The sequence below is a fragment of the Seriola aureovittata genome, chromosome 21 (assembly GCF_021018895.1).
Source record: "Seriola aureovittata isolate HTS-2021-v1 ecotype China chromosome 21, ASM2101889v1, whole genome shotgun sequence".
NCBI classification, from domain to species: Eukaryota; Metazoa; Chordata; class Actinopteri; order Carangiformes; family Carangidae; genus Seriola; species Seriola aureovittata.
The window spans coordinates 8887218-8914495 of record NC_079384.1 but is presented as its reverse complement, the minus strand read 5'-3'; the positions used below and the strand labels follow the sequence as shown (position 1 = coordinate 8914495).

The 27278-nt window shown below is 40.8% G+C and overlaps 1 protein-coding gene across 1 annotated transcript; it reads right to left on the bottom strand.

The window, feature by feature from the left end:
- Nucleotides 1-3829: 3829 nt before the first annotated feature.
- erbb2 (erb-b2 receptor tyrosine kinase 2) lies at nt 3830-26249 on the bottom strand. The gene is made up of 27 exons (XM_056366365.1): nt 25955-26249; nt 18433-18584; nt 18022-18202; nt 17787-17927; nt 17337-17402; nt 17119-17234; nt 16884-17025; nt 16490-16618; nt 15569-15710; nt 15074-15147; nt 14759-14849; nt 13661-13863; nt 13270-13399; nt 12007-12097; nt 11452-11606; nt 11309-11356; nt 11053-11191; nt 10705-10827; nt 10496-10594; nt 10163-10348; nt 9771-9926; nt 9606-9681; nt 9167-9313; nt 8700-8797; nt 8349-8540; nt 7799-8189; nt 3830-7663 (listed from the first exon to the last, which is right to left on the bottom strand). The coding sequence occupies exons 1-27, from the start codon at nt 26025-26027 to the stop codon at nt 7335-7337; spliced, it is 3870 nt and encodes a 1289-aa protein (XP_056222340.1). The 5' UTR covers nt 26028-26249; the 3' UTR covers nt 3830-7334.
- Between the last annotated feature and the right edge of the window lie 1029 nt (nt 26250-27278).

The window sequence follows — 27278 nt, the reverse complement described above, 5'->3', positions numbered from 1 at the left end:
TTACAAAGAAGCACTTGAAATCTACTCCAGATCTTGCCCACACCCGAGAAGCTGTATGAAAAGCTCAACAAAGAGCCACCAAACAGAAATATTAAGCATCTCTTTGAATAGAGTTCAGGCTCATTAATGTTGTTTGTAATTGTCTATTTTGAATTCAGAAAAATGAATTTAGATCATATTTTTCCCATTCTTCTCTGGCCTGCGCCCTGCTACTGTACATGTAGATCCTCCACACATTTCCTGCTATGATATTGAACCTTATACGTAATGCAGGCAGAAAGGGAGAGGATTATTCATCAGCAGCAACAGCACATTTGTCATAATAAACCCAAGCTTTGACACCTAATTTGCCTGTAATGTCTGAGGTTTTTAAGTTGCCACACAACATCTGCACGTCCATTTGCAGTGGGTTCTATAAAATGAGTTTTCACAATACCCTGTTTGCAAATATTGCTTTTGATCATCACTTTTGATGAGCAGAGGTCAATGGATTTTGAAGGATGTAATTTTTGACAGATGCATAGTAGACCTAGCATAGTTGCTCTCTGTTTTTATGATTATCACTTAAAGCCTTAGTCGTTTTTCCTTCTCTTTTTAACCTTGCTATTGGATAGATTGACATTTTGTACAGACAGTCATTGACCCCAGAAGATAAATCAAAATGGCTTTGACTCTAGCATCACCGACAGGTTGACATTTTTTGCTTTCAGCACAATGCCTTAACAACTACCGGATGGATTCCCAAGAAACGTTGAACAGATGCATGGTGTGTATAGGATGACTCCCACTGACTTCACCAGCAGGTCATATTTTTCATCTTGTGAGATATGTCAACATGTACTTGGTGGAAGTTCGGCTGTAAACTCATTCTTTTGTCATTAGTGGGACAAAAGTTGGAGAGACAAAAGTAGAGAAACGACAAAAGCCAAAATTAAACCACACTGAACCTTTGCTCAACTGTCTTATTTAATTTAGTTATTATATCATTAGAAAAGCATTTTCTTTATGCTCCACTTAAACCACTGACCTGCTGTCACATCAGGAGGAAATTTATCATGTCCCTCATTATCACACCTGCTGAGTCTCCTGTGCTCTGCGGGTCTGCTCTTTTCCATAAACAATCCATGTGCTTTGCAAAACTGCCACTGACACCAATTCATCAATTTGACTGATGTCTTACCACAAACCTGTGCAGCAGCTTCCACGGATGTTTAGCACTTTTGTCATCAAGGCAACAAGATCTGCAGCGCATACACACAACAAAACCTCAACAACAGGTACAGTATGTGTCTGTGTTTTTTGTTCATGTATCAACCGATAATGTGCAGTGAATTTCAAACTGATAAATGAAACAAAGATACCATTTTCTTGCAGGATGAGTCAGTGTTATGACAGAATTACAGTTACAGTCATGCATGTGGGTTTGTGAATTCATTTTTCATGCTCTAAAGTAGTATGCCTGTCTTTCAGGTCTTTTATCCACTCCTCTGCTCAATAATGTTGCCTGAGGTTCATCTTTATTCCAAGCATCTGTCCAACAGCTCTGCCACATCTGGAAATGTCCTCACCGTATTTGATTTTGATGCGTGTAAAGGTTTTGAACAGGGCAAGTATCTCTGGGCTACTTGTTCAGTTCTGTGCTTCGCTCTTGGTTTTCCTGCTTCTATTGCCATCCTCTGGGAGATGTTTAAGAGACACAGGAGAGGAAGTCCCTTCACACCAAATGATCTTTTCATAGTGAATGTCTCCGCCATGGATGCTGTTTTCTTGTTCTTCATCCCACCTGGAATATTTAACAATTTCATCTGGAAGAATGTGGTCTTTGAATCGTTTTGGAACAGTGTTTATGCCTTGAACACATGCGGGAGACCCCTCCTGATGTCTTGTGTCTGTCTGGACTGTTACCTGGCTGTGGTTCATCCAATCACCTACCGTAAGAGGAAAAGTCTGACTCCCAGGGTTATAATGGCCACCATTGTTTGGACTTTGACGGTTGCGAATGGGATTGCATACTTTATATCTTACAGTTTATACTTAACCATGTTTTCCAATGTGCCATTTATAATAGCTATGGTAATAATTGGTGTCTGTGATTCTTTCATTGTTTATACATTAATTAAGTCTGACCCCGGCAGAAAAAACATCCATCCACAGAAGCAAAGAGCCATTCAGACCCTCATCAACAGCCTGATCATGGCAGTCGTCTCATACCTTCCTCCAGTACTTCTTTATTCAATCGGTTTAACTCTGATCAGCGATGCCAATATCTTCATGTGTACTATTGGTATCCCAGTTACTATTAGTTCAACTTTGGGATCTGCTGTCATGCCTCTACTCTACCTAAATAATCTTGGGAAATTGGATTGTTTCAGGCTTGGATGCTGCCGGAAGTCATAGTTTATGCCAGCTCTACTCGTCTCTACTTCTCCCTCTTGCCAAATCAGGTCCTGTAGAAGCTATATATATATATATATATAAAGCAAACCTTTTAACTTTCCTTAACTCTTTCAGTCAGCTCTGATATGTTTGAAAGTTTAATAGAAATTACCCCAACTCTATTCCCAAGAAAGCCAAAGTGTCCTTTTGTGATTCTTTCCTAAATGTCAGTTATTTATTGTATGCTGTTCTTTTATATTGTTGTTTGCACTAATATTTTGTTTAGCTGTAAAATGACATTACTGTAAAAAAATAACCAAAGAAAAACTGAGTTCTCCTATATATTACCTATATATTATTATCTGTATTCTTAAGACTCTGTTTGTATGCTTTGGGACCTGTGTGCTTAATGTTCATAGTGTAATGAGAAATAAATACTTGTGTTACAAAGTAAAATGTACAATAACATTGTTGAACTCATGAGTAGTCTTTGGCATCACAAGAATTGTATGGGCCTTTGGAGACAGATAATACATCAGAGCAAACTGAAGTATTAGCATTCAGGTTGGAAGACGCTGTGCTTCAGCATATAATTTTCCATAAGTCCAATAAACAGGTCAGAAAAAGTCTTATGTGGGGTTCGACCTCATGTACAGTGCTCATAGAACAAATGTAAATAATGAGGGCAAGCGGATTATCTTTCATGGCAGTTGTACTGACACAGGTGCACAGGTATAAACAAACATTTACATGTTGTGGTACACAACAGAGAATCAACAAGTTAAATGGAAAAAAAAAAAAAAAAAATATATATATATATATATATATAAAAATATATATATAAATATATATAAATATATATATTTATATTTATATGTTTCTATATATATGTACTTGAGCTGAAATAAAAGGGAAAAAGTGGATGAGTAGTTAAAAAAAGAAAAACTAGCTTTCTGAGTGGTTTCATGATTCATTCTCTTTTTGAGTATTACATATTCTAATGAAGCAAACAACACATTTACAGTGTTTACATTGAACCACCAGAAAAGGAGGTGGTGTTATACAGTTATATAGAATAAACACTAATACATGGATCTCTCATCCGCCATCTCCTTCAGATAAACAGTGTAGTTGTAGTTCAAGTCATCATCACTGGGTGGCAGGAGCAGGTTGTAGAGTTGCAACACTAAAGAGAGAGAAAGAGAGGGATTATTCTACCCATGTCTAAGTGAAGACAGGGCTATTTGACAGTTAATGATAGTTTTGAATCATAGCAGTCTCAAGCCAATAAACTGACAGGATTAATTCCGAGAAGTTGTCACCAAGTAATGGACTGGATTTTCTTACCTTTGAAAGATGTATCGGTGTAGAGCTCAGACTTAATGCAGTTTACATAAAAGTTAGAAAACGAGAAGAAATCCAATTTTTCCCTCTGTCAAGGATCAGAACATGCTGGAGGTTCAAGTGTTTTATATGCTTTTCACACACATAATGTATGCAAACAATTCCATATAGAAATGACCATTTCTTTAAAAAAAAAAAAATTAATGCCCCCAACCTCCCAATGTATTCCATCAAATTAGCTACCAAAATGATTGTTTTTTATTTATATACTACACATTCACACAATGGGGCTTACTGACCAAACAGGTAGGAAAGGATGCACAGTAAACTCCCAACACAATGGTTATTATTTATGTCCTGTCACAATCACACAAACTGTGAAAGATAAAAAATATTCACATGAAAAGTACAAAAGATATATTTTTCTTCAAAATGTAAATTACAGATATTTAATTTCATAAAACCTCTAGCACACTCCCGTCAGTTCACTGTTCCTTCCTTCCTCGCTCCTGGATGAATACATGCATGAGTTCCTTGCCTCGGCCTCACCTGAGACCTTTCAACACACCTGCGTACGTAGATGGTTAACAAACATATAAAACAGCCGTACTTTCTATTTTCATTCTGTTTATGATTTCTCTGCAGAGCATCACTGTAACACAATTTAACAGAACCAAACATCCATTTTCTTTTTTGACATTTAGCTGGTTTCCATCGGAAAGCTGAGCAGTTCAAGTGTTCAAGAAGACTTCAAGAGAGAGGGAGAGTGGTAGGACACTGAAAATGTCCAGTGCCAGTCCGCAGGCTCCGTACCAGATTTAGTACATGTGAATAAGTTTTATATTGAAATAACTGTCAAAGAATAAGACCAACTGGAACACAGATGGGTTTGAAGACGGGCAGACAGGTTGCCCTCTTGTCTGATGTTTAACCTGGTCTGTGCGACTCCTTGCTAATGTGCAGGCTACATGAGACATCAAAATGAACAATTCATACAAAAAAAAAGAAAAAAAAAAAAAAAAAAAAGACACTACAGTGTAACACAAGCACATTAACTGTGGCTGCATTAAAGGTGTATGTTGTGGTCTCATTACAAGAAAAATATCACATTATTCAACAAAGAGGGAAAGTCTGTGAGCTGTGCTACAACGATCCTGTGAAAACTTTGTATTCCCAGTAGAGGTGATGCTCACGTTTACTCACTGATTTCTTTTACACATTCCAATATGCTTCAATTACCTCACACCTTATGGTTGATGTTTTAAAGCTTTTGGAAATTTTAAGGATTCATTGGTTCTATACGGTGTCAAGGGGTGCTCCTTTAAATTACACACTCCTCTATAGGCTGAGAAACTTCTATTAATGTTATATATATAATAAACCCATTATATATACCACAGGATCAACGCCATAATACATTTGGGTCAATCTAAACTCTGTTTTCTTTGTGAAGATATGAGGTCTTCACCTGACAGCAACTATACATATGAAGGGTTTCATTCCAAAACACTATACTGTGTATCCATTATAATATAAACATTAAAACCTGTAATATCAATCATATCACTCAAAAATAATTGCATTCTATACAACGTTAGTTTATGATAATTGACGGTACTGAAATAAACTCTTCCCATGTTTTTCATAAAGAAAAAAGTTATTTTTATGTAAAAAAAATTTAAAATTCGGTATATATTTTTTAGAGATCTTATTCTGGAACAAAACTCTTCAAAACCCGTATGAGAACATCAAGATAAAAGACTTTAAGAGTACAACTGACGTGATGGTGGAGGATGACGGAGAGCATTTCAACAAACATCTCAGGCCTCCCACTCATGACCAGACACACTCTGTTCATTGTGTGGACAATGTCTGAGAAATTACATATCTCAGAAGTACTTCCTTAAAAAAATGTTGAAACTCAGTAGTAGCTGGTTGCAGCTGGATAATAAGCTGCAGTTTGTTTAGTACATAACGCGACGCGGTGAAATCATGTCACCCACTCACTTATTTCAGGGATTACGCTGAACCACATTCGGCTGCAGAGTCCCAAACCTCTGCAGAATAAAAACTCCACTTCTGTCTTTTCAGAGCTGTGACAACATCGGTCGCTGGGACGTGCGAGCTGGGAGAGAGCTGACTTTCCAACGAGGACATGGGGCTCAGACAATGGCTCCATTGACTCTGTTTGACCTCCCCCAGCCCAACACTAGTTAACATGAAAAAAAAAAAAAAAAAAAAACAGGCTTCAAAAAAATGCTGTTGATTATTAACTGTGATGCCAGTGTGTTCTCGCTAAGTGGAATTTGAGCCATGCATTGATTATCCAAACCGAGCAGAGCCACATTTTTGCCTCCTCAGATTCACATTCAGCTCCAGTGTCCAGTGCATTGCTCACTTTTACACAAAAACACAAACAGCACAACTGCTTTTTATATATGCTAATTCTTCACTTACTTTGGATTATATTTACCAATAGCTTGTATGCTTTCTTGCACAGTGAACGGTCACCAAAAACCAAAAGGCCCATTATGATAACACAAGCTTGGGGGGGCGTATACAGTATCTTTACATGCATTTTGCATCATTACACAAATAATTCTCCCTAATTCTTTGCAAAACTGTCAATCCCTGAAAGGTTTTCTCTATCTTAATCACTTATTCACTATGTTTTTACCATCAAAACTTTAATTTGTGAGATTTGAGAAGCTTAAAAAGTCTGCCTCTACCTCGTATCTCATCCGTCGTACCACAAAGAAGCTGCAGCCACCGACACTAACAACCACATACATCAGTGCGGCACAATGCCTCTGTCTTCTCCATACAGGATGCCTTTCTTTCTGGGAGCATGTCTACTGGCCAGATGGGCTGCAGGGCCTTCTCTGGCAGAAACAAAATGGCTTTGAGTGTACTGAAGACCCCCATCAGGTCCGGGAGAAAGTGACCAGAATACTAAACACAATCTTCAATGCATACCATGGCTCACTTTGTCAATGTGCTCTATATGTTTTTCTCTATTTAGCGGGCCTGAGTGGTGTATCAGGACACGAGAGGGAATTTAAGCTTCACATGTAGAAACAACCACATATATTAAACAAGTTAAAAGAAAATGAGAGTTTAAAAAAAAAAAAAAAAAATCAGCATTCATGAATCCAGTCAAACGTTGGATTCTGTGATAATCAGACCTTTCTCGTACCACAATGAATTTCCACAAATGTGAACTCCTTTGCTTATCAAGTACTGAGTTATTTACAGAGGCTGAGTAAACTTCTTTTTGGCACTTAACAGTCGCAGATTGCTGAGAGGAAGACAGGAATACAAATGATGCCACGGACACCAGATGAATGCTACACAGTGTTGAGTCATGGTCTGCCACAACTGGGCCATTTGGTGACTTTTGCCAGACATCCTCCGCTGGTTTGGATTTGTGGTGCTTCATTTGATATTGAGAGAAGATTCGGTTCCACATGCTCATTCTCAATGTCAAACACACACCCAGGTCATTTTCTGTCACACAAATATCCATCTTCCCTTTCTCTCACTCCTCTTTTACCTCAGTAGAACACAATCTGTGACTCCTGGTGAGTTCATCACATTACCCCTGTTCCTTCACCTCAAGTATGTCCACTCCAGGTGTCTGCTAGTCCAAGATACTCTGGATTCTCTGCCGTGGGGGTCATAAACCCGTTCACATGCCTGGGCATTCCTCCGTCTCTCTCATCCCCTGTCCCAGCTACTGCTTTGGCTTTGGCCACAAGGTCCAGATAGTACGGGTTATCAAAGGCTGGGGAGGTAGAGCCCCCAGTGACCAAGTATCCTGGGTTTTCCACACTGTGACCGGAGCTCAGGCCGTTAGGGAGGCGTCGGTCTGCTCTAGAGCCTTTGCGAGGCAGCGTGCTGGGCCGCTCGTGTCTGGGATCCAGCATCTCCTGGTTGACGTACTCTGATTAGGTGGACAAAGGAGGAAATGTCAGAACAAAGGATTGAGATGTGATTTAGAATGAAACGGTTCCTTTCATGTTATTAATCTAAAATTTTTTTGAGAGACAGCCTTCAGTGGAAGAAATCACCCGCTCACCTGGCAAAGCATGATTATGATTATACCCATGACTCCTTCTGGGCAGTGAGTGATGAAGGTGATGAGGATGATGAAAGCCATTCGGTCCGTCTGTCTCCAGATCACCCTGGCTCCCGTTGGGGTAGGTGGGATCTTTACTGTAGCGCCCGGGGCTGCCCGGGGGCAACGAGGGGTCGTCTGGAGGCCCATCCAGGAAGACGGAGTCGGACTGGCCTCCGGCCGAGGGGCTGCGAGCCAGCGTTGGGTACTGAGGAGTCCACAGGCCGTTGGAGGTGCTGGATCCTAATGGTAGGGTAGGATACTGGCTGCGGCCAAGAGTGCTCAGGGAGGAGTACATGCTTCGTGGGCCGCCCATGATGGAGGGCTCAACATCTAAGCCCTGATCTCTGCTCTGTTGGAGAGAGACAGGGGAGATACATGATGAATGAGAAGGTGAATCCAGCAACTAAAAGGTTCCCAGGTCTTCAAAACAGCTAAGCTAAGTGCAAAGTACCAAAGTGAGATTGTTTTTATCAAGCCTAGGCAGCCAAAAAAGTCCTCCCCCACTTACCCTGTATGACTGGTGTCTGGATGGCCCATTGGAGTGAACCCCGTCTCCGTGAGTCCTCGGGAAGAGGTTTGGCTGAGGCACCAGATACTCCTCAGCATCCAGCAGTTCCCTCATATTGTTCCCCTCCTCCTCCATTAGCGTCCGGAAAAACTGGCTGTCCACTGGGTTGGACATGCTCATCTGCTCATCGTTCTGCAAGACAGAGAAACAAATATATATATATATTCATATATATGTCCTCTTTTTCAAGGGATGCAATGCTAAGAAAGCAGCATGAAAAAAGATGGAGAAAAAGAAAAAACAATCACACAGAAGTAAAACATTTGCAGCAGGAAACACACGTGCACATACCTGAATGACTACATAGCGAGGAGGATCTCTGGCCATGACGCTAAAATCATTCACCAGATTCTTGAACTTCGGTCTGCTCTCTGGGTCAATCATCCAACCTGCCGTTCAAACATAAAATCACAATGTGAACAAATTGTCTCTGATGCAGTTTACTAATATGCCTAATTTGCTAACCTGTTTAATAAGGGACAGGTAACAGTGAAATACATTAGAGTTGTCTCAGAAAGCTTGACTCTATTGAATTTTTTTCCAAATCGATTTTCCAAACTGTTTAGCCTAAAATGTTCAACTCCACAGTTCAGGAACATTAACTCCTCTGCTCTAACAGAAAATGGACTACAATTTAAATAAACATGTTCATGTGCAGTTTGCATATTTACCAGTCCAGTAAATGAGTGAATTTCTTAAACATTAAGACACAGACAAAATGTAACTTCAATGCTGCAGTAAGAAGAGCAATCACTGACATTTGACCATGATCATGTAGACGTCGATGGTGCAGATGAGGGGCTGGGGAAGGCGTTCTCCTCCCTCCAAGACATCTGGGATTTCCCTCGCCGGGATCATGTCGTAGGGCTTCGCACCGAATGTCATCAGCTCCCAGACTGTCACCCCTGAAATGTACGATTACAACAAGATATCCACCAAAATGATAGTTAACACTTGAAAAATGTATCATTTACTAATGACACATGTAAAGACGACTGGCAGGAAACTAAACTAACTTTACTGCTACTTTAAGTGTGTGCGATTTAAATTTTTATCACTGATGAAAAACAATATTGTGAAAAAGGAATTGCTTGTTGTATCCTGCTACATTAACTAACAATAACTACTAACAAGCAGCAACATGGAGACTTCCAAAACATGGCTACAGTTTTTTAAAACGCTATGAGTGATACTGACCGTAGCTCCAGACGTCACTCTGATGAGTGAACTTCCTGTGCAAAATAGACTCCAGAGCCATCCATTTAATCGGCACCTAGAAACACAGACATTCCAGTTTATAAAAAAATTAAAATTAAAATCATTCCCAGTGCTGATGCTGCTACAGCCACAGTCCCATCTTACTTTCCCTCCATCAGCATGATACTCAGTCTCATCTATGTCCAGCAAGCGGGCGAGGCCGAAGTCGGTGATCTTCACGTGATTTGGGTTTTTCACTAGAACGTTGCGGGCGGCCAAATCTCTGTGGACCAGACGGACCTCCTCCAGATAACTCATTCCCTACACCAACACACACACACACACACACACAGATCCATCACCCACAGATCCATGTGTCCACAAATATACAAACTAATACCACATCAAATTTGAAAGGAAAAATAAGATGACAAACAAAATTAACAGCAACATCCAGACACAGCTGTTCTACTAAGAAAGATGTGCAACTTGACATCTACTACAACAATCTGCCTGCGCTTCAACAAAAAGATGATATGTTGTTCTTGCTGACGTACCTTGGCGATCTGGACACACCAGTTGAGGAGGAACTGGGAGCCGATGTGGTCTTTGTTCTCCCTGACGTAGTCAAGAAGGCAGCCGTACGGCATCAGCTGAGTGACCAGCTGCACCGTGGAGGTCAGACAGATTCCCAGAAGACGACACACGTAAGGACTGGCAACCCCCGCCATCACGTAAGCCTCCTGGGAGACGACAGAGCAAACAGACGTTGTGAGGCTGTGAACTGTATTAATGTGTACTGTAACTTTATGTGTGTGTGTGTGTGTGTGTGTGTGTGTGTGTGTGTGTGTGTGTGTGTGTGTGTGTGTGTGTATCTGGCTTGTACTCACGTCAAGGATTTCTTTATTGGCCTTTGGCGAAGTGTTCTCTCGTAATACCTTAATAGCCACTGGTATTTTCACATTTTCCCCATCAGGAGCCCACACTCCCTGAAACAGTTAACAGTCAAAACTTTCAAGAATCTCACCAATGATGTGAATCTAAATATCTAAATAACAATAAATGCTGTATTTGTGCATCTTTGTAACAGCTCACATACCTTGAAAACAGTACCAAAGGCCCCTGCACCCAACACCCTGAGTTTTTTCAGCTCAGTTTCCTTTAGGATTCGCATCTGAGCCTGATTGGGTGACGCACCACTTGGTGTAAGAGGCTCTACCAGCTGTACACATGAAGGAAGCAGATGGCAGATTCCTTCATTACACATATTACAACACCCAGGGGCAACTTAAGTGCATTTAGCACATATTTAATTTATGTTGAGAACCAGGCTTCCACCAAATAAATTCCCACTAGTTTCAACAACACGTGTTTCACGTCTAACGCCCAAATACAAGTGAAAATATCAATATTTGTGACCAGTGCTCCTGTCAATCTCAGCGCCCACCTCATGTTCCTGCAGGATCCTCCTCATGGTCTCCTTCCTCCTCAGCTTCTTCTGCCTCTTCAGGTAGAAGACCAGCAGAGCCAGCAGGATGAAGAAGAGCACCACCCCACCCACTGCAGCCGCGATGGTCGTACCCGGTCTGAACAGAAAGAAACGAGGTGGAAATTGTGAAATTGTGAAATGAGAAATATTGGAAAACAGAATTACTTAAATGACTTAAAAACACTCAGGTGTTTTAACAGTTATGGTATCTCACCCTGTTCTGGTATCGATGGGGCAGCCTCTGTCATCCATCACAGTGCAGCTGAAACAGAGAAACATTAGGTGTGAGGTCGTTGTCATCGTGTCTGCAGATGGTGCCTGTAATTGATTTGATTGTTTTGATGTGCGTCCACTCACGACAGTGTGCAGTTGGTGCTGCAGGGCAGACAGTGTCCTGTTGCATTGTTGTACTTCCACACAGTTTGCTGATCCTCCTTCACACCGCTCGGACAATGGTCCACACAGAACTCACCGTCCTGGAAGTTTCGACACTCTGTGCAATGTTCTGCACCCTGAAGACACACAGAGAGAAACACACATCGTATCGTATATATCATAAGTAGGTGAATTTATTTAGATTATTTTCTGGTCATTTTTGGGAGATATGAGTAAAAAGCAAGGGGGATGACATGTAGTAAAGGTCACCAGCTACAACAGGACCTTGCTGATACATGGTATGTACCTAAGTAGAGCACAGGGAAATCCACTGTTTATTTTTTCTAAATAGACTTTGAATTTTCAATCCAGTGCAAGAGTGAACAAATTTGGATTACACATACCAAGGGCTAATTTCTGAAATGCAGCTGGTTGGTTAATAGAGACATTTTATTTTTCAGATCTTACTTAGGACAGAAATCAGTCACATAATCTCACTCAGCCTCGTATGCTCAGAAACACCGTGACAAATCTTACCGGGCCGTGACAGGAGGCAGAGCCGTTGAGAGGTCGACACTCTGTGTGACAGGCAACACACAAAGATCCGTCTGTGTATTCACGTATAGCTCTGCAACAGAAGCACAGAGGGGATGTGACACAACATCTCAAGACATAGTCTGTCATTTGTTGGGTGCATTTATCAAGATCATCTGATAAAAAGAAGAGGGTGGGGCCGTGGGGGGACTTCATTTGTTTAAGAAATAGTTTAACATTTTGGGAAATTTGCTTTCTTGCTTTCCTACTGAGAGTTAAATGGGTTCAATACCTTTCTCACATCTGCACAGTAAATGTGAAGTTACAGCCAGCAGAAAGTTAGAGAAAGTCCAGCTATTAACACCAGTTTGTCATTTTTACAGTTTGGTTTTTGTACGTATTAAACCAATGAGATATAACACGTGAATTAGGGAGGTCTATGCTAAGATAACCCGCTGCTAACTATAGCTACTTATAGCTAATTATAGTGCAGACATGAGAGTGGTGCTGAGCTTCTCTTTAACTCTTGGTTAGAAAGCAAATGTGCATATTTCCAAATTTCTAACTATTCCTTTAATATTTGAGGTAAACTGTTATTAAAAAACACAATTAGTTACTGGCTTCGTCTTAATATAATACAAGACAGTAAATATGTGATTTTAAAAACATTTGCACGTTATGCTCGCTCAGTGTGATATAGAGTTTAGCCATGCTCAACCCTAGACCAAAGTAATGCAAGCAGCAAATACATTTTCAAGCAGAGAAGAAAACAGGTTCCTTGTTTTATCATCAAAGTACAATTATTCAAACATAATTTAAGAGGTGAAGCACATATAAAACGTTGAGTCATGCTTTTGTTTGTGGCATTACCTCACCAGTGGGACATTTTGAATAAGAACTTATTTCTGTGTTATCTTGTGAATCTGTCACTAACAGATATAGATTGAACAAAAATACACCCAGTTACTGTTCAAAGAATAAGCTCCCTGGTGTTATTACGTGTATGTGCTCTGTCAGTGATGTAAAAGCTTTTAGATTGATTTATTGTAACAACTTACGCATTTGGAGTTGACGGCCAAACCACTCAACCCCACATGCAACCACCTGTTCATATCTTTACTTCAGGCGAATGCATTTAAGTTATTGATTTATTTACTGGAGAACTTGTTGGGGATTATGACACACAGTATACTGAACACTGGAACATTATCAATTAGGTTTTTTTATTGATTTAGTGCAGACACACCCACAGACAAACTTCCCTACCCCTGATAGATGTCGCACTGCTCCACACACTCTGTGCCACGTCGGAAAGCTTTGCAGGACACACACTGGCCAGGCCCGGGCCCCCAACAGCCCCCATCACACAGTGGGTGACAAATGCGACCTTCTGCCTCTGAAAAATTGATGGACAGAGTCAGCAGAGCATGATGCACAGGGTGTTTTATGATGGCTATATAACACAATAAAATGCATGAATGTTACTTTAAATAAAATGCACAGAACAGTGTTTTCTGCACTGTCCTTGCAGCTCGATCTAATGTGTTAAACTTGGACTAACAGTGACAACTGGTTGATCAAAGTGCAATCCTCAATAACTTTGATTGGCCTTGGCCCATTACCCTGCTCTGCAAACATTATGTGTGTTTTCACCTACCACAGACTTTGGGGTCCTGGTTGTGGTTGACGATGCGGTGGGGCCCCTGGGTGGGATGCAGGAGACTCTCCCAGGGCAGTGAACTGGTGTAGCACAGCTGGGAATTGTTGTGCAGCAGGACCAAACCTCCACTGACACTGCGTAGTGAACGCAACCCAAGCGACTGGATGGGGAGATTTTGGATGGCAAGTGAAAACACACCCCTAAAAGAGAGGAAGAGGAGCTTAGTGACCAGAGGTGTGGGGTCATTTGAATGATTTTCTTTTTGCTCATTTCTTGTTTTCAAATCTGGCTAAAAATCGTAGATAAGCTCAAACACATTAATGAATTGTATAAGATCTTGCATTAAGATGTATCTGTATTTATCATAGTTAAGTTTAATACTTTTTAACTCTGAGGCCTGCACTATAACCTGAGATTCTTTATATGTGCAAGTGTCAAAAAAAGATGTTTTAGTTAAAGGAGCAGAAAGATTGAATCCGGACAAAACTGAAAAAATTAAGGGAACTGAGCCAGGACAAAGGAGTAAAATGAAGAAAGCAGGAATGAACATTTTCAAAAAGAAAAAAAAAAACAACCCACATAAGATCATCTGACCAAAAAAGACAAGAAACGACAGCAAGGTATACACTTAAATGACACGATGAGACTGCTATAATTACCAAACAAGAGCCCATAATGTCAGCGCTTGCTATAAAACAGTGTCAGACAAGCAGATCTCTCACTTGTCACTACGACCTAGTTACAGCATGCTAACATAGATAGTGTCTCATAGGTTAACCCCGCTGGCTGTGATGCATTTTAAAGCTGCTGTGCTGGCTAATAATTAGCCTTTATTACCCTGAACTTGAACAAACTGCCTCAATGGAACCAAACATATGGAGATGAGCATGAATGAAAACACAGTGTGGGTGAATGGACATCAACACTGGCATTTGGTGACACACCACACAGAAAGAAACTGATACTCTACATTGGCTTGATCTACAAGATAACAATGTAATAATGTGATAATTAATAATAATTTTCTGCATTTAATATCTTACTAGACACAAACTGCAAGCAGCTAAAATAACAATGAAAGTTTAAAAGTCTTACTTGTAGAGCATCCTGCCCCGGATCACCCTCAGGTTTTCAAATACACTCAGGTCAGTCCACTCTTCAGGCCAGGCATCAATGTACAAGTAACCTGAACAGTAACATCAGTCAAAGATACTGAACACACTCTACCAGACGAGATGCGGTACGCTCTGTACACCAGGATTCTATGCAAAGTTAGACCGAATCGGACAAACTGTCCCTGCAACAGTTACAAAATCAAATACATAAAAAAAAAAGAATAAACTGATTTTATTTTCCTGAAAGAAGCTAAAATAAAAAGAGTTGGATAAACACTTCTTCGCTGTTCAGTACCTGTAAGCTCCTCCAGTTTCTTGAAGGAACTCAGCTGCTCCAGAGTCAGGCCTGATGTGTTGGTCACAGGGTCCCTGGACAATGACAGCATAAGATTTGAGTTTTATTATGTGTAAATATTTCTCTACTGTATTTGAATTAGATTGTCTTGAATATCTGAATGTCTTAAGAATAAGAACAAACATGAGAGTATGTTTCTCTGCTGACACAGCGAAACTGTTGAAATGAAAAACACTTTAGAAGAAAATTCCAGGTCTGGCTTTGAAGTACACTTGAGTACAGTAATCTACAGGGTTTGGCTTGAGGAGTAACTTTCCTCTTGACTTTCACAAAGAAACATCTGCAAATGTTGCTGCAAACTCAAATATTTGCAGTGCTAAATGGGGGGTGGGGGGGGGGGTATGTGGCTTTATGGTGGTCATTATTTTATTCTGTCATTTCTAAAGTATCTTTGTGAGCTAAAAGTTTTTCATATTTGGCCTGTTTATCTCTTACCTTGCAAAGCTCTGAGGGAGGAAGGCCAGACTGCCAAAAATCTTCTTACACTTGTTGAACTGCTCCACATTAGAAGATGTTACCATGGTGATGCCATGGTTATCCATGACACCAAGGTTGTCCATACCCAGACCATAACACACTGCAATACAAACCACAATGAAAAAGGACAGATTAATTTATCACAAAACCAGTTATTAACCTCAGTCTGCTAAAAATGTCCAATACGCCAGGAAAAGCATGATCCACATCCCTCCAAATAAAACACAACATCATCAGCATAGAATAAAACAGTGGTACACTGCGTTAAACAACAAGGGTATAAGGTGATGTTGATAAATAGAGTTTAATCACAAAATTAAACTGTTCAAATCTTTGAAAGGTGTGCCGCAGATAATGTCTGTGAGGTCTTGGTATATACACTAAGTTCATGTTTCGTAATAATTTTTTGTGTAATAGAGAAAGAATAGCTGTATTAGTGTTTGTTGTGAATGTGAAAGAGGTTGAAATGAGGACTCGACACAAAGTAAAAAAAAAAGAATACAGCAGAAATTTAAGATCATGTGTTGTACGATGCACAAATTATCTAAATGTAGCAATACTGATGTATGACACGAACCGCAGTAACAACAACAACAAGGTACTGCAGAAACAGGTTGGTTCACTTTGCGGTTGATTGTAAGCATGTGATACATCAGAACATCAGTACATGCAGTGCAAAACATTCTCACCTGTACTGATGCTTCATGTCATGCACATGAAAAACCCCAAACTTCATCCAAAACATAATTTGAGCCCCATGATGTGAAATTATTTTTCTTCTGTTGGACTTCTGGATAGCTACTGTATAAACTGTATAAATAAAGTTTTGTGTCCAAATGCAAATCTACCCATTCACAAAACCTCCTTAAAGACACAAACCTTTGGGACAGTCTCCTTCACACTTTTCACATTTCTGCACCTCGTTTCCATCGGGCTGGGTGATGATGACTTCCTGGTTGGCTTTGGGACAAACCAAAGTACACGCTACTTCCATAGCTAGGTAGTTATCTACAGACAGGGAGACAAAGTCCTCAAAGGTCATCTTGGCAGATATAAAAATGAAAAGGAAATGATAAAATGGGGAGATGGTAGCCTAAAGGCTTGCAGAAGCAGGAATGTGATTTGAATATTGGTTGGTTTAAATTCCTGAAGTGTTTGTGGAAATCTTGGCAAGAAAAGCAAATAATGTTTGCTTCTCCTCCCTCAGCGTGTACTACCATCAAGACTGAGAGCTTTCTTGGATAAATAGGGGTGTTTCAAAATAAATTCTTACAGGGACACGTCTTGACACAGGTGGCTCCAAAGTTGAACTTCTTGTTTGGGTTGGGTTTGGTCTGAAAGGTGACAGGGTCGTAGATAGTGGGTGGAGGACAGTTCTCCTTACACACACCGCTGTCGTTGAAGTGACGGCACGCCTGGAGGAAGAGGAAGGAAGAAACACGTTACTCCAAAAATGACGAAGGCTGGTCAAACAACACAAGGAAGATGAAGATGTGTGTGTGATCTACCAGGCAGTCCGAGTCTTTGGGTCCTGTGCATCCAGCAGCACACTGCATGTGACAGCAGTCATTGGGCAGCAGACCTTTACACCGCTGACAGCCAGACGCACATTTAATACGGGTCACTTTGCACAAAAAAGAGAAAATTTCAGATGTATTTCACCTGCTCTCGACTAATGGAAACCATATAGTGTCACATTCATGCTGCGTACATTATGTTAACTCACAGGTTTGGCAGTCCTTTGCAGTTTCTCCCCAGCAGCTATTCACACATACAGAGGAACAATTTGGACCTGTGCCAGAAGAAAACCAACAACAACAAAAAAAAGAGAGCTAAGCACTTATCTCACAGTTTAGCAATTCAACAAGAAAATACAAGGCTAAGAGTCTAGAGCAATGCTACCTACTCTAGCTTTCAGCTAAATGCTGACAATAGCATGACAACATGTTCACAGTAACAGTTCTAACATACTGATATTTAACAGTTCAAATTTATCAGGTTCACCATCTTAGTTTAGCCTGTATGGTGGTTTAGCCATAAAACAAAGTACTTGTCAGAGGTGCTTCTGCTTGCTGTCGTTCTGTTTTTACTGTTTTTACTTGAAGCAAGTGTAATTTCTCTTTCTGCACTACCCTGTCAGATGTTTTATATTTCAATTAGCAAATCATCTGCTCACATTTAGAGGCCCGGGGCTGCAGCCGGTGCTGCTTGGCGTGGAAGTTCTGCTCGTCCAACGTGTCCCTCCAAACAATTTTCTCAGGGTCTGGGAAGCACAGCTGGGGGTTCCCCCAAATGTACACCCCACCCAACAGGATCTCTGCAGGGAAGACAAAGCATACAAGCTCAGCAACCTACCATTACAGTAGTGGTGGTTTTGGGTATCAACTCGAAGCTCTACTATACTATCTGACCTGTGAGGCTACGAAGCCGGAGCGTCCTAAGCCCCTGTCCATTAAGAGTGTTATCCAGTACAGCCAGGGCATAGCTGGAGTTGTACAGCTGGCTGCCTCGGATAATCCGAAGGTTGTCCAAAGGCACCAAACCCACTGACACGTGGGCTACAAGGACATACCCCTGCACCTCCACGATCCCCTGGAGAAGAAAAGGTAGAGACAAAAAGGATGAACTGATGTGCCAACAGAAATAGGTGGATTGACTAAAAATATTTAGAGCTAACCACACTAACCAACTAAATACTTGCATTGTCGTCATTTGTTGCCACCTTCTTTATTTTATAACTAATGCATATGTTTCCATTCAGTTCAGTCCCATCTTTAAAACTCATTCTTCTAAAATTGCTTGCTGTAACAATAGTGATATACCTGCAGGAAGGAGAGGTCAGGGTTTCCATGAAGGTGTGTAATCTCCAAGTTGCCGTGGACAACCTGGCAGCCAGTGTAGAGCAGCCTCAGGGTCTCGTAGTGGTTTTCCAGGCTGGAGGGCAGGGCCAGCTTCATATCTGTACCCAGGCACACTGCAATACAGATAACATATGACCCCAACTTCTCACAAATATAATATAACATATTTATTATTTTATTTCTCAGTTTTATAGTCAATCTAAACAAACAAGATACCTTCAAATAAATTCCCAGGACTTCCATTAACCTAAAATATCCAAAATAACTGCTGCATTTATTTCTGAGGTAATGCAACTAAATGTGCTAAAAGTTAATTGGTACAAAAGCATAGTTAGGGCCCCAACACTCCATCTAGACTGAAATAATCCGATTAGTTTAGCAGCATAACAGCAATAAAAACAGTCAAATGTATGATAATCACTGGATACAACATAATGAAATAAGAAGTTTATCTAAAACACAGATTCAAAATCATCTACATAACGTCACACATGAAGTGCTGCACTGAAGACACCCCCTTTTGATTCTTGCGTTTAATGCTGGAATTATGAGCCCCATTAATCATGTAATGGGTGATAATCTATTTAGTAAAATTGCAAAATATTCTCAAGCATTTCAACTTCTCAAATGTGACAGTGTGTTGCTTTTTTTTATATCACTGTGAATGAAACATCTTTGGGTTTTGGACTGTAAGGGAACATGAAGACAAATGATGATGATGAACTGTAAAGATTTGGACTACACATATTTTGACTTGTAACTGTTTACAAGTGGCCTTGAATGGGTACTTTGAAATACAATCCACACACACTGCCTCCGTGTGTCTCTTAGTGTATATGATATATTTTCCACTGGCAGCAGAGAGCACAGATTCCCCACAGTGGGTCACACACAGCCTTACATTCAGGGTCATATAGCATTACAATTCATGGGGGCTCTCGCAGACACATAGCTCCCATGCTTTAGCAGACAGTCACACAGTGGACAGTCCCTCCTCTGCTGAGGTTATAAATGACTTCCTCTGGCTTCCTTCCAACACCCCTTCAATAGTCAACCCACTTCCCCTGATTGAAGAGCCCCCCCCCCCCGCTTCCATCTCCTTCTGGAAAACGCGGCTGTATGGACATATACATAATCAGAGGAGCAGGAAGTCCCGGCAGGCTGGAGGAGGGTGGTTGTCATGATATACTGAGGTTCAGCAGACTTCAGGAGATATGTGCTCAAGTCGTCTTCCTATCAAGTATACATGTCTGCCGATGCGTACAGCTTTCTGCTGATTGCCGAGCACAGAGAACTTGACCCATATTACAGCCCTGCTAAGAGGTATTGGATCATACAGTGTAAATAAAGTCTATTAAAATCTGACAGCCAGCTACTGCTGTAAATGAGTCTGTGATTGCCAAAAATACACACCCAGTCGTTGCAGCTTGTGTCAAATATCAAATCAAATGACTAATCACTGCCTCCTTCAATGATGTCATCATGGAAAATAGTTTGACATGTAAAGCCAAGTGGGGAGTTGAGATTTTATCCTCGAGCATTTAAATAATTTTTAATAAGACAGAATCTAAACACAAACAGAAATCAACTCCCTGAAACACACACACACACACACACACACACACACGCACACACACAAACAACACAGACAGCTCCAGCTCTGGGGATTAGGTAAATGTGCCGTAACAGAAAGCACAACAGAGCAGATTTTCCATTTCTAAAAAGTGTGCGTAAAGCCAGTTCTCAGCTTCCTCTCCTTTTATTCCCTCACTGTTTGCTCTCCAAATGTCTCTCAGCAACGGCTGTGTGTGTATGCGTGGCCTTGTGAGGAGCTGCCCACCCCTCCATCTCCACGGCCTAAAATACACTCCCTTTTATCACTTACTTTGCTCTATCTGCCTGCTGTCATGTCACTATCCCTGCCGTCCTCTTCTAAATTCACTCACAACATCATTATACTACCTCTTTTCACCCATTCATTTTCCCCATCCGTTTCTCTCAGCCTGTGACTTGTTACCCAACTCTTCTTGGGCTCTGGAAAATGTCATTTCACAGGAATGTGTGTCTTTGCATATCTTGATGATGACACACTTGGATAGTTTTAACCAGTGAGTGTGTGTGTGTGTGTGTGTGTGTGTGTGTGTGTGTGTGCATGGGGGGGGGTTCTAGTTCAGTGACTTGTCCAAAGAGTCGTCTGCGGCATGTGACCCCTCTGTGTCCGACAGGTCACACACACACACACACACACACACACACACACAGCTGAACGTGTTAGTACTGGCTTCTGCACAGTGTACAATGGCAACCTGGCTCTGAAAACTTCCACTGGTCAGATGTTTCTGTGGTTAACAAGAGCAGGAATGAGAGTATTTCTACTTTGCTGCCTGTTGTCCACATTTTGATCATTGACTTGATTACAGTGGAGTCCCTCAGAACAATCCAGCATTCATTGTGATCACATTCACTGTTCTGGCATAAATGTCGAGGCGTCACAGCAGCTTGATTCAGATTCCACAGATGGTGATTTTGCTATATTTGAGTTCCAGTCTGAAATTTACTCTACCTGCAAATTACATAACCTTAGTTCAGCGGAAGCAAGGCAACATTTGATTGTATAGCTCTTTTATTATATCTTTAATAGTGTTTAAAGGCCATTGTGCATATGAAATGAAGTCTAAAGAATCCAGAAGACGCTGTTATACTCCAGCCATCCAATTAAAGGTGTCTAACGGTGGGAGAAGAGGGCTGTTTGCTCACCCTTGTCTTTCTTTATACCACTATTTTTATCACATTTTATGCGCACCAAATGCAACAATGTCAGGGCGGGTTATCCCCGTATTTAATCAATTACTGTGTCATCATCCAAACTACATCTTTTGGAGCATACCCCTGCCTTTGCTCTTGCATTACTCCAACTTTTATCTAAACTAGTAGTTTAACATTTAATTGTAACATCCTGCTAACCCATTCCAACTTTCATGATACATCCAGTTAGCATGCAACAGGCAAGTCATCCTGTAAATATCAGCTCATGAAAAGAAAGTGAATAGAGGGTTGATTGTTCAGTTGCTGTTTCAACATATGTCAATGCTGTTAAAGGAACAGGGAACTTAACTGTTCACTCTAGAGAGTAGTGCCAGTAAATTGGTCAATTAAAATGTTATGTGACCCTGTAGGATTTACAGTAAGTGAATATGGACAATTAATACAAAACCATGTACCCTTACAATAATAGCTCAGGTACTTGAAACTAGAGCTGAAACGAACAATTGTCTTCATTATTAATTAATCTTTCTTTTTTTGATGAACTGATTAATATATAAATATCAGAAATTACAATTTGTAGAGCCCAAAGTAAAATTTTTAAATTGTCTAAATAAAAGTCCAAACATTTCAAAATGCTGATACAAATCAGAGAAAAGCAGCAAACCCTCACATTTAAGAAGCTGGAACCAGCGAATGTTTGGCTTGATAAATGACGTCAAGGATTAATCAATAACTTCTTCAACAAGTTGACAGACACTGGTTTGATGTTAATCTCTCTTTCTACAACACTGGATGTGATGACTGTGTGCTGACTTTGTCCTGTACCAGTGTGCTGCTTTAGACTGACTGAAAGCTAAAAGCCACCTTGAAGCCACACCTGTGTGTGGCAGCGTGCCAGTTAGCACAGGGAGTGTGCATGTGTGTTTACCAGTGTGTGTCCAGTAAGTGATACAATCATGATGGCAGTGATGCTACTGCGGGACTTAGACTGAAGCATGGAGGAAAAGCCTGCAGCATGACACCCCAGAACAGTCAACAAGATTCTCTGGCCTCCACTCTCCGCTAATGGATTAGATCCCTTCAAAGCTCAACACAAACAGAACAAGCTGATCCAACAGGACATCCTCCGACAGTTTATTAGCACTCAGATTTAACATGTCAGTCCTGACGCTTCTAACGCAGTGCTGATCTTAACAACGTGTCTTGCACAAACTTCAAATTTCTCCCAACCTCCCTGAACACATTCTTTCTTCTCCCTCACTGTACGGCTAAGTAAGAACAAACAGGTATTGCTCAACAGACAAGCAGAACAGGATCTGTACTGTTCTGGAGCTACAGACATGCGCTCCTCACTCATTCACCCTGTCATGCATAGACTACAATCGCACAATTACTCAAACATATACTGCCCTGCTACATCAGAATATCTCCTCCTGCATACTTTCTTGCACATTCACTACAACGTGAAAGCACCTGCAGCAGCATTTAGACGTACAGTTCATTTAAAAAGGGGAAAACTGTGTTAGGAAAGTGCAGACAAATTAATCAAAATTAGTCAATTAATGTTTAAAATTTAATGTGTCTAAGGCTGTATTAGGATTTACCAGATGATACAGTGCAAAAATCAAGCACATTTTCAACTTGCAACCTGAACTTGTATGTTGTACAACTGCATGATTTCCTTCTAGTGTTCATTTAGAAAATCAGATTTTGTGTCATGATTCAAATTATTGGGCAAAAAAAAAAAAAAGTTCCATCATAATTTCTTTGACAGATGACCTACAAATACTGGTATATTGTCGGAGCGATGCTGGGCAATCACAATATCCATTAATATTATTTCATACAGATACACAACATCATATTTCTTCTTCTAACATAAATTAATTTTAAGCACTTAAGTTCATCCAGAAGACCCCTTTAATGGATCTTTTGATTATTTACGTTCGGGAAAAAATGCTGGAGACACATGCATTGGTTTTATTAATGTATTTAAGGGCCATTATTAACTGGTATGAGGTTGAGAAACCTATGATTAATTACAATTGAAAAGTCATTGTTCCAAAGGGATTTCTCTATTTATCTATAACACATTACTAAATTATTTTTGACCATTTATAAGGCTGTTAGTTACAACTAATAACCCTCAGTAAAGGGTGCGTTGTTATCATGTGTCATAATAACTCTGCTGATAGGATCAATGATAAAAGAGGAGAGGTGATATGCAACGACAGTCTTGGCCAGACTAGAACCAATGACGTGGCGATTACATGGTCCCCTCGGCCATTCATATTTTTTAATTATTGCCAAATTCTAACTACTAGAAAGTGTTGCACTGACACAGAACGCAAACACAACCAACAACTTTTTCCTCCAAAAAAACAGATGAGTAGAAACTTTTTATGAAGAAATGGGTTTTTGCCAACAAAGCTGCTGTGATTTTCCCTCTACAGGTTTGTGTCAGGAGTATCGTAAATGAAGGCTGAAGGTGTGCAACTCAAACCTAAGGAAAAGAACACAAGAAGGCGTTTAAAGTTTCCTCTGAGGCTGGTCGTGAAGCCCACTGGTGGCCCCTTCCTCAGCTCAGAGAGTTAGATCAGTAACACACAGTCTAGACTGGTGACTCAAAGGACTGAGTTAACCTGCCACTGAGGCCAATCCAGTGGGACTTAATCACTTCACAGTGAGTTTCGTTCAATGGGTGCACTGGAGTGTGAAAGGACATGAACTCTGTGGATACAGAGGCAGCCAAACACACACACACACACACACACACACACACACACACACACACACACACACACACACACACACACACACACACACAAGCACGAGCAGGTTGCATAAAAAATTTATTCCAACCACTAAAGGAAGAACAGCAACAGAAATGTTGACCTTTGGAGTCACAAACACTTACTAGTTGGCCACATGATGTGTGTGTGTGTGTGTGTGTGTGTGTGTGTGTGTGTGTGTGTGTGTGTGTGTGTGTGTGTGTGTGTGTGAAAAACAATGGCATAACAGCACTCTATAACTGAAAGTAAGATTGTTCAGATTTGTCCTCTTGTGCATGATGCGTTGCTTAACTCGAGGATTAATGACCAATCAGAACGCTCACACTGAACTGATGCTTCAGAGATCAACACTGTGGAGGAAAGTGCACCAACCTGTTCCCCCCAACAATGAAGATGTATTTGGAAATCACTTCAGCTGTGACTATAGGCCTTGTTTGTTTGTTTGTGTGTGTGTGTGTGTGTGTGTGTGTGCGTGTGTGTGTGTGTGTGTGTTTGTGTGTGTGTAGTAGTAGTAGTGGCGGCGGGGGCAGCAGCTAATTACAGTCAGAGGAGGTTCATTATAATATTTTTTACTAATACTAGTCATTTTACTAGTAATAAGGGCTTGAATGAATTATTCTATGTTTAGATTTCACCCAAAGCCTCATATTATTACTCTTTTAAAAAGCCATGTGCTGGTCTACTTTCCCAGCAGGTTTTTGATTTTTAACAAGTGTATTTCGATAAAAACTGCCAAGTGCATGTCAATAAAGACTGTGTTGTAAGAGGAATTCTCAGAGTTATTGAGGTCAATATATTTGCCATTAGCTTGTGCCACAAAAAGGTTTTTAAAAACAGCTGACTCTTGATTATTGATATCTATAGGGCTGCAACTATTTAAATGGTTAATAGATTATAGATTGACTGGCATATAAATATAGTTGTCATCAGTTTTTCTTTTGTCTGGCCAACAGTCCAAATCTAAAACATTTCAATTTATTGTGAAGTAAGACCTTGAAAATCCTCCCATTAGAGAAGCTGGAATCATCAAAGGTTTCAAATTTGTGCTTGAAAATGACTTTATCATTAAAACAATTATCAAAAATAATTTCTGAAGCTCATCCACAAACTGTTTCAGCTCTAATATGAACTGAAACAGTTTGTTTAAAAAGGATTAAAAGAAAGGGTGAGAATGTAGCACTCCTCTAATGAGATAAGATCATACGTGTAATTAAATTGTTTATTTTATTTTTTTTAAATCGTGATTTTGTAGGACTACTTTGCAAATCTGCACTTGTTTGTACTCTCAGTTAGCTCTTGTTTTACTGGCATGCTCTCAAGCTGCAAGTGTGACAAGTGGCCCCTCTATCAGACAATGTTCTCTTTACAGCCAGAAGTGAATAATTGACATCGTCATGATACTTGGCACACAATGCGCTGCTTGTGATTGTTGGTTTGTTTTTGTTTACGCGCAGAGCAAACCAGCCTAGCCTAACGTCCGCCTGCACGCACAAGTCAACTAGTGTCTCTATCTGTCCCCAAGCTGCAGAGCAGGTTCTCATGTTTCTTACCTGTTTCAGTGTAACTACCGCTACCATGTTGTAGCAGTGTGTATAAGTGCAACAAAGCGCGTTTGAAGTTGTTACAAAGCAGTTTCAGTCGTGGCTGTAAATCTCATTAGACGCTACAGGGTGACAGGTGTGATTTTTCTCCTTATCAGCGCTTCATAAATCCCACGAGCCTCAACAGACGGAGGACGAGTCCAGTGGACTCACGGAGGAATGTGGTCCTAGCCAGAAATATCAGCCTCTTTCTGTCGAGCTGAGCCTCAAACATGTACTCAACTATAACCCACATATCATACTCTCACACCCCTACTAAGCTGTGTGTCTGTTTTACGAACAGCGGAGCCGTTTAAGGCGAGAGAAGCTCTGGAAGTTACCCACCTTCTCTGCCCAGCGCGCCCGTCACTCCGAGCAGCACGACCCCGACAAAGACCAAACTTCTCGCCGCCTCCATCTGCTCCGACTCGCCGCTTCTAGTCCATATTCCAAAGCTGGATGTTTTAACTGTCCCCAATGAGGAGTTCCCGTATTTTCACCTCTCCTTCGTCCCACAGGTTGGTTTTTTTTTTTGGCACGGTTGGAGTTGTTGTTCCTTTCCCAATCTCAGTGACTTCCTCCCTGGAATTCCGTGCCTGTTGGTAGTAAAGCGTGACAGCGGCTGAGCAGAGGCGCGCTCCCGTGAAGGCCTGAGCGGGGAGTGGCAGGTTGAGTCAGCCCGCCCTCACTTCAAACTGCCTTATCTGCAGGGCAGTGCTGCTCTAACTTTCTGCTGTGGAATTTCGCATTTACAGTTCATCTTATTAAATGTTGCTCTCTCAGTGAGAACAAAGTATCTGTAGTCTGATAACTTTTTTATCTCCACTCCACTCAAAAATGTGCTTGCTTATTGCTAATTCTCTTGGATGTTTGACCTTCACTGTTCAGAATATAGAGCACTGTGCAAAAGTTTTAGGCACTTGAAAAAATGCTGTAAAGTGAGAATGCCTTTCTCTTAGGGATACTTGCTAGCAGTTTTTCAAGGTACTTGACAGGTAGGTCGCTGGAGAACTTCCTCTGTGGGTTCAGGCTGTCTCAGTGTCTTGTAATCCCAGACTGACTCCGTGATGTTGAGATCTGGGTTCTGTGGTGGCCACACCATCTGTTGCAGGACTCCTTTTCCTTCTTGTCACTGAAGACAGTTCTTTACGACTCTGGCTGTATGTTTTGGCTCGTTGTCTCATGCTGCAGAATGAGTCTGGGGCCGATCATACACCTCACTGATGGTGATGTGTGATGTATAAGAATCTAGTGCTTAAAACCTTTGCACAGTACTGTGTTTGCAGAGTTTGACATGAGAAGGTTTAGACTTGTACTTACCAGCATGATTTTGTGACATCATTTGAAAACCAGTTCGTGCTCCAGTATGCAACTTACACAAGTGTGATGTGGAAACCTGAAACCTCCAGCGCACATACACTGAGACAGTAGGAGACATCTTATGTCCAGCAGTTCAACTTTTGAAAGGAAAAATATTTGCATTGCATAGTACTCGTAGCTTCTAGATTTTTTTAATGAGTGAAACATCTAATGTCAAAAAGTTTTTTCCAGGATCTCATACTTCTTTGAAAATACAATAATAACATACATGAACTGTCAGTCAAAGCAGAGTATTTTTATATGTCTCTAAACATGTCATGAGGGGATCTTTAAATAGGCTGCTTGGCAC

Coding starts and splice junctions, on each gene's coding strand:
- erbb2 (XM_056366365.1), bottom strand. CDS start 26,027: ATGGAGGCGGCGAGAAGTTTGGTCTTTGTCGGGGTCGTGCTGCTCGGA. Junction 17,235..17,336: donor TGCAAAGGACTGCCAAACCT/GTGAGTTAACAT, acceptor TTTTGTGCAAAG/TGACCCGTATTAAATGTGCG. Junction 10,595..10,704: donor CCTTTGGTACTGTTTTCAAG/GTATGTGAGCTG, acceptor TAACTGTTTCAG/GGAGTGTGGGCTCCTGATGG.